The sequence below is a fragment of the Tigriopus californicus genome, chromosome 9, assembly GCF_007210705.1.
Source record: "Tigriopus californicus strain San Diego chromosome 9, Tcal_SD_v2.1, whole genome shotgun sequence".
Classification (NCBI taxonomy): Eukaryota; Metazoa; Arthropoda; class Copepoda; order Harpacticoida; family Harpacticidae; genus Tigriopus; species Tigriopus californicus.
Genome location: NC_081448.1, coordinates 4,416,285 through 4,423,903, shown reverse-complemented (window position 1 = coordinate 4,423,903; position 7,619 = coordinate 4,416,285). Strand labels below are relative to the sequence as shown.

The window sequence follows — 7,619 nt, the reverse complement described above, 5'->3', positions numbered from 1 at the left end:
AATGACTACATATAAAGATAAAAAATGGACAAAATGTAGCCTTTCATGTTACTTGTATTGGGGATCACATTCCCTCCAGCGTTTGGCAGAGCTCATAAAAACAAACTAAAAAAATTGGAAATGTTCCTTTTAAAACCATGCTAGAGAAGACATATTTTTCCATGACCAGAATTTGTAACAATGAGCTCAGTTAAAACTTTAAACGCAAAAGCCTCAAAAGCGATTTTTCTTAGTTCCGGGTTTAATCCATGTAAATTTACTTGATGAAAATTGTTTCGATTTCATGGACATACATAGACATGGACGAAAATGGTGATCAGGTGCTTTTGAGGAGCGGAAAGTTTCGCCACAAACTCAGCAATAAACGGTTGGGATCTGGACAATCAAACGCAATCTCAGTGCATTTTATCAAAACGTACTAGCGCACCCTCAGAGGCCAAGGATGGAGCAATGGTGAACTAGCGGTAGTGTGGCACACCTAAGGGAGTCCACCTTGAGACCCGGGGGGCATAATGGGTCCCAAGTTCCGCTGGGTAGGGGGTGAATGATCCAATTCGGAGCTCCCTTGTCGCAAACCTCCGAGGAAATCCGGTGATCCGCGATTGGCGTGTGTCGACCTCGGCGATCCCGGGATCTGCAACAAAGGTGCAGGCATAAATAAGAGAGGAGTTTTAACGAGAAAAAAAATAATGGTGTAATTGGCACATTTGTCATTTATAAGGCCATCTTGTTCTCAAGCTAAGCAAACATTCTAATGGTTTTCTTGCCATAACAGGATTGTCTCTAAAAGATTTAAAGGGAAACCGTTGCCTTGACACCCACCTGAATTTGAGTGAACATATTTTGAGACATGTGTCCAGGCGGTTGAAAACGGGATTGGGACATCATCGGGTTACTCAATCCTCCATACGTTGGAAATGCTGGAAAGGGTCTCATAGGCGGAACCTGTCCGAAAGTAGGACTGAATCCGGGTCGATTGTGTACTTCGGACATATTCCTTGGGAACGACACGAACTCATTGGGTGAGGGTGGATGGGGATAGGCCCCAGGGGGAGCAATCATTGGTGTCGGGGGCAAAAACGGGAATGGGGAAAATCCAGGGGGCATCTTGCCACGAACAGGGCCTGGAAATCTTTGTTGCGGGTATCCGAAAGGCGGGATGGTGCGAGTCATGTGATGCCCAGGAAATGGAGAACCTGCGGGAGCAGGCATTCCGGTGAAAGGCGGGGGCTCGAAGGGATCCCGAATTTCGTTGTATCCCGGGGGCAAAGTGGGACGAGGAGGCGGCTGGGAATTGTGCAGTGCTCTCTCAAGTTGTTCCACAGAGAGCACACCAGAAACCAAAGGCAATCCCGGGGGCGACGACGGAGAGCGCGGTTGCGAGGGTTTAGGGGGCAAATCATTGCTTTGAGTTGGGGTAATTCCCAGCAAGTTCAAAAGGTTCGGACCTGAAACAGAATGTAAAGTAATGAAAACAAACCGTTCCATTCGGTGCGTTATAGTTCAGTTTTATTACTCAAGTCAAGCAAGTAAAAATATCATAAATAATTATTTTAAGAACGTGTCGAGAACGTTAAAATTAATTGGACGTATTATCGGTGGCAACAACGACGACATCCTTTTGTTTCTTGCGCTTTTTGTTCTTCCTTTTCTTCTGCTTCTGTTTCTGAAAGTTGGGCGTGAAATAACTGGCGTTCGACAAGATTGAAGCAACCCAATGGAGCTCTTCCAAATCGGTGGTCTCAGTTTGATATGACTCTCGGGTGAATCTCTCGACCACAGACAAAAGAGCTCCATCGTTCCTTATATTCTCGAGCAATATCAGGTCTCGTGGGGCAGTCAACACTTGAACCGGACTCGTTGGATATTGTTTACCAGGGGCCGTTTTCTTCTTGGATCTTGGGCAAAGATGAATGTGGGGTTGAACCGGCGCACTGATCTCTTTCTTGGACGACGTCCCCGGGGACGAGTCATGACCACTTGAACCTCGATATTCCACCTGAGACCTTCGATCAACGTGGCCTTGTTCCATCCTCGATGTGCCAATGGTTGCCTGGGCAAAATGTGTAGCTTGGCCTTTGACTATCGCTCCAGACTTTGTCCCTCCAGTCGAATCCTTACGTGGCTTCTTCTTCGTTCCGGTGGCAATACTGCTCTCTGCGGATTGGACTGATGCACGGGCACCAGCTTGATGAACCTTGGCCTTCGTGGTCAATTTTGGGCTGGCAAATGCCTGAGCCGATGTTTTCTGTTGTTTGAGTTGCGCCTTTCGGCCAGATTTCGTACCTTGATTAGGATGAGCCGAGACCGGTTCAGAGGGTTGTGCTTGTGTTGGAGGAGAGGGAGACTGCTTGGTGTGGACTGCCGGTTCGTGTGCAGTGGGCGGTTTCCGCTGGGTCTTTGAGTCTCGCTCGTGGTGCGGAGCCTGGTTGGTCTGTTGACGCTGATTGTCTTTCCGCTTGCGTCTCCTCTCTTCATAGAGCAACTTTTTCGGACAATCACGGACCAAATGTCCAATGACCCCGCACATGCGGCACCCACGATCGTTGGGCAGCGGTCCATTAGTGAGACATGCTTGATTAAAGAAATACTCCTAAAAGAGGATTGAAATCATTTCATGCCAAGGGCTGTCAAAAATACATAAATTGGAATGTCTGGATCTAATATTACCAGAGGCCGGGCTCGCAATTGGTTGGGTTCCAAATTCGGCGCAGATCCAGGTATAAGACCAAACCGCAGCCTTCCCTTGCCAAATGCTCTCTTGATATACAAGTTCACTGGAATCAGAGCACATTTCTGTTAACATGACAGAAGACATCTATTGAAAAAAAAACACATTATGACCTACTCTTTCTGGAGAGACCAGCTCCCAAGTTGTGCGAATGGTCAAATGGATCCTCAATGGCAATGCAACCCGAGTTCCACATTTTTTCGAACTTCGTCAAGGGGGCCTTCTGGCGTGTACATACCACCAGCTCTTTGTCGTTGAAATCATGCGCGTAATACTGAAGGAATCCTAACCAGAGGTAGTACACCGATGTTTGATTTTGACCCAATCCCGGCCAAACTTGCTTTAAGCGCATCATGTCTTTGAAATACCACGCATTACAACCGTCAACCATATTGGTATGGGCTGTTGCTCCCCCGTCAAGTTCCTGTTGAGAAGAAATTGAAACATATACACGCATTACACTGTTACACTGTTCTCCTTAGTAAGGTCCAGGCAAATATTACCTGCAACACAGGAATAACGGGAGGCTCCACTTGTTGAAGGTAATGCAATAACATGAGGATGTACGCATAGGACGAGAGACTCCCTCGTGAAGCATCGCCGATATCACAAGTGCGGGCGAACAGTTTGACCATGTAGCCTAGGATCTGGATCAATCGGGTAAATGATGAAACGATGATCAGTACATGGCACGTGATTCAATTGATATCTAACACAAGTTACCTTGACCCTGCTGTCGATAGTAGAATAACACCGCAACATGGCCGTGTTCTCTTGCGCTAGGACATTGTACAACGAGATATCTCCCGCCAACCTTGATCGAGCATGTTCAAACTTAATGATGGGCACTTTGGCGGTGGTGATGGCGTTAACATTTCGCAAGCCTTTCATGACCGAGACCTTGGCGAATAAGGTCTGCATGATGGACACCGTATCCAAGTCCTCTACTGTCTTGTGGTCCCTGAACGTTAGAGAAATGTCCAAATCCGATCCAGTGAAAGCGAACCCATTGCACGAGGATCCAAACACGGTAAGGATGGCATTGGGAAACGTATGCTGGATGTACTTGCTCAAGTCGTTGATGATCACCTCTCGAGCTCGCAACTCAGGTAGAATGGGTTCGTACACGTGCATGACTTGTTTGCATAAGCCGTCCATTTCCATCACGTATTGCTTTGGGAGTGGCGGCAACTCCACGGGGTCGGGGATCTGTTCCTCGGGGCAATTGTTCTGGAGATGACCTTCGTTGCCACACACGTTACACACCAAGGCCGGCGCCTGAAATGACCAGTCCAATCTTTTGAATTAGATCCATACCACATTTTCACTTGGACATCTTTTGATAATGGGGTTTTGGTTTAAAAAAAAAGAAGAACCTTTCACTCACCTGTCCCCTGGTCAAGATGTTCCAATCAAATTGGAAACTGATCATATTTTTCGGCACCAATTCTGTGACCACTTTGGCCTGTTTGGGTGTGAGTTCGCGTCCATAGACCGAGAGAAAGCTTTCGAGGGTATCCGGAGAATCCATCTCGCCCTCGGAATCGCTATGATCCGATGCTTCGTCCTGAGGCCCGGAGCCCGAGATGGCAGCTCCCTTGAGCAATTTCCGTTCCAAGGCATCCACGGTGAGCGCAGAAGATGGATCACCTCGCTCCAAGTTCCCACCTGCTTTGGGTTCATTAGCGGCGATCTGCAGTTGGTTCAAAATACCGGGTAAGATCGATGATGCTTCGTCAACTTCATTCGCTTGGTTGTCTCCAGTGGGTGAAGCTTTTCTTTCAGGCGAGGCATCAGGTACCAGAATCTTCAGGATCACCGGCCCGTTCGAGGTTTGGACGGTACCAAAATAGAGGTAAGCGATGTTGAAGCATTCGCTGATGAAATCCAATATCGACAAGCTATTCACGGAGCGGGCCAAGTTCCGTTTGATACTAAAAGGATCCTCAATGGACAGTTTCTTGCCACGCCATTGCTTGTCCTCTTTTGAGATCCCACCGATGAACCGAATGGACACCACTATCTCGGACATTTTGAATCCTAGGGCAAAGAATTCAAAAAATTCGATCAAGAGCTCGGCGACCGTCTTGCTGTTTCGGGTCTTCCAGGCTCGCAATTCGTCCTCGGGGCCTAAGAAGATAAAATAATGCATACAATCATGCCAACATGACAAATGCGTCCAATCAATCAAAATCCCTACTTGTGTAGGCGTCAACATCACGGGCTTCCAAAAAGTCATGGATGCAAGGGAGTACGGGCTTGGTTTCTTGTTGTAGAAAGAAAACCAAGAGGATGGAGAAGGCGTGAGCGGGAAGCGTTCCCTCGGCTTGTCGGTCAATCTGGCATATCTGCGCCCAATGGCGCACAGCCGTGGCCAAAGTGCGAACCCGCGGGTCCAAGCTCCAGTAGTCCCGCATAAGCATCGACGTTTGGACAGCCATGTGGTTGTTGCAAGATAACTCGCAAGTGAATCCATCCATGACGAACTGAATCGAGGGCATCTTACAAGTGAAGTTCTTGGTCACATTCCTAATGGAGCAATTCAACTGGTATAACATGAAGTGAATCGACACTTTCAATGGTGGACAGAGAGGCTAAGGATGAAGACTTGACATTTCTGTTTAAATAGCAACGATTTTTGTTCTTGTTCAGGTGATTTCGCCACAAAGAATCTTAATGTGAGATTCGAAAGTGACCCATAATAGTAATTCTGGGCTACACCTAGTCGTATTAGATGATCTCTGACTTACTGAAAAACGTCAGGCTGTCCACTCAAGCCTTCGAAGGTCAGAATCAGCGCTTGAGCGGGTTTCATCGTGTCCGGGAACACGAGGTCAAGGTTGAGGACGGAGTTTTTGAGCCCGAACCCAGACAAACTGGAGCCATACAATCGGGCCGACACCTGGGGGTTTATGTGGGCCAAGGCGGCGCTAATCTGGTCCGCCACGGCGGCTCGATGCTTCAGGTCAACCGCCGACAAGCCCAATTCGCGCTCCAAATTCAGGAGCAGGCCCTCCAAGTAGTCCAAATGGTGCTTGCTGGGCTTGGGGATATGGAACAAGGTGGTTTCGATCTCTTGCATCTGGGCTAATCGAGAGTGCCGCGTGTCCTTGATGTGCGAAATGCAGATGGTCAACGTATCACAATGATAATCGCATAACCGGCAATAAAACTGGGCCTTGGGAAACTTGGCCGAGCGCTGGAAATCATATCGAATATGCATTAGATCATCTGACAGAGGGGCTAGGGCACAGGACAAAAGTACATAAATGATCAGTTAAGACCCAAAGTTTACCATTCACTGAAAGCTCTCTCCCTACAACAACGACAAGTTGAGATATTTCGCTAGGTCAGGATTGGACTATTTCCATTCCTTGAGACATCCGGAAAGATTTTTAGGAAAAAAACTCATTCAATGACCTCAGGAGCTGCGTGACCAGAGAGCAATTTACTGGATTTACCTTTCTAATTTAGGCGTGTGAGGCAATCCAAGATTAATCAACGCTAAAATGGCTGATGAGATGGTGGGGTCAAAGACACCAACCCAAGCACATTAGAGAAACTTCGGGAATCATGGACCCTCTTGGGACCGAACATTAGCTCGTAAATATCAGCACTATATATTCCCTCAAATTAGTTTCTGTCTTAACCGGTCAAGGCATAAGGCGTGTGGGGAAAAGTGCCGAGGTTAGTTCCGAAATGAAGATGATGAATTGGGATCAATCAGGAACTCAATGGCTCAATCAGGAACTCAATGGCTCTTTTTCTAAACACGGGGCCAAAATTAGTCTGAAAACCCTAATAAAAGGAGTCGTCTGAGATTAAAGCATCTCCATGGTGAGTAAGGGCATTTAAATCTTAATATCTTGGTATCTTCATCGCTTCCCTATCGTCCCTATCTCTCTATTTATCTCTCTATTTATCCTCCCCGTGGGCTTCACCTTTTTTAATGGCCGGACATCGTTTAGGGCCAAGAATCGCGTCACGAGCGGACTGGGCCCGTACACCTGCCCGTGGCGGATCATCGCCTCCTCTTTGGAGCACTCCTCCATGAGAGCGTGGTACAGCTCGGGATCGCGCAGTTCGTCCACGCCCCCTCGCCTGCGTGGCGCTTTGCCCGCCCCCCGGGGCTTGACCGAGCCGGAACCGGACGGGCCCGTCATTTCCTCCCTCCTAGGCTCAACCGGTCCCCCAAACCCGCCCACTCACCGCCCAATCAATCGACGGGTAAGGCGTAGGCCTGACCAGGCCTGATCCAGATCGGGCCGGCGGGGGCAATGACCAATCCGTGGGCTTATCGAAGCCCCCGATCAAGGTGGGTCCCGTCCCGTCCAATTAACGTTCAGGCCGGAAGAATGGGGCCCTGGAGCGCGATTACCGGCAGTGGGTGGTGTGAATGGGGTCGGGTCTAGTCACACCGGTGATTTCGACCAGGTTGACCCGTTCAACCGGGGGCGGGTGGACGCGGGTGCCAGCGGTTCCAGGCAACTTAGTTCATGGAGAATTGGGGATGAAGGTCGGATGACGGACAGTGTGGCCAATGGAGTCAAGGGAAAAAAGCGCAAAAACCAACGCCAGATTGAAGCCGAGGGCACTTGCATTCGCACTACTGGCATTGGCATTGAAATGGGGTGAGTTAGCTTACTACCCAGGCTTGAACCGTGGCCGAAAAAAGTAACGCGTTACCGTTAATGCTAGTTTTTAGAAACAATAACGCGTTGCCAACACTTTACCGGTAGCGTCTTTGTGAGTCGACTATGGTGACAAGTACCCATGATTTGTGGCTCTCAAGCACTTTTTTTTATATTCTTTCATCCTATGGCCGGGCTCAATTCATCAAATTGGGTACTTCTGGTGAGTCGGTTCAAAGCGTAGTTCAGGTGAAATG

General features: G+C 48.5%; 1 protein-coding gene across 1 annotated transcript; it reads right to left on the bottom strand.

Annotated features, from left to right (window-relative positions):
* Window positions 1-36: 36 nt before the first annotated feature.
* On the bottom strand, window positions 37-7,536 carry LOC131886000 (terminal uridylyltransferase 7-like). The gene is made up of 11 exons (XM_059234201.1): window positions 6,673-7,536; window positions 5,482-5,930; window positions 4,932-5,260; window positions 4,119-4,861; window positions 3,455-4,009; window positions 3,235-3,378; window positions 2,849-3,155; window positions 2,671-2,777; window positions 2,287-2,593; window positions 823-1,448; window positions 37-634 (listed from the first exon to the last, which is right to left on the bottom strand). The coding sequence occupies exons 1-11, from the start codon at window positions 6,892-6,894 to the stop codon at window positions 479-481; spliced, it is 3,945 nt and encodes a 1,314-aa protein (XP_059090184.1). The 5' UTR covers window positions 6,895-7,536; the 3' UTR covers window positions 37-478.
* Between the last annotated feature and the right edge of the window lie 83 nt (window positions 7,537-7,619).

Coding starts and splice junctions, on each gene's coding strand:
- LOC131886000 (XM_059234201.1), bottom strand. CDS start 6,894: ATGACGGGCCCGTCCGGTTCCGGCTCGGTCAAGCCCCGGGGGGCGGGC. Junction 2,594..2,670: donor AATTGCGAGCCCGGCCTCTG/GTAATATTAGAT, acceptor ATCCTCTTTTAG/GAGTATTTCTTTAATCAAGC. Junction 1,449..2,286: donor CTCGGCTCATCCTAATCAAG/GTACGAAATCTG, acceptor ATTCTGTTTCAG/GTCCGAACCTTTTGAACTTG.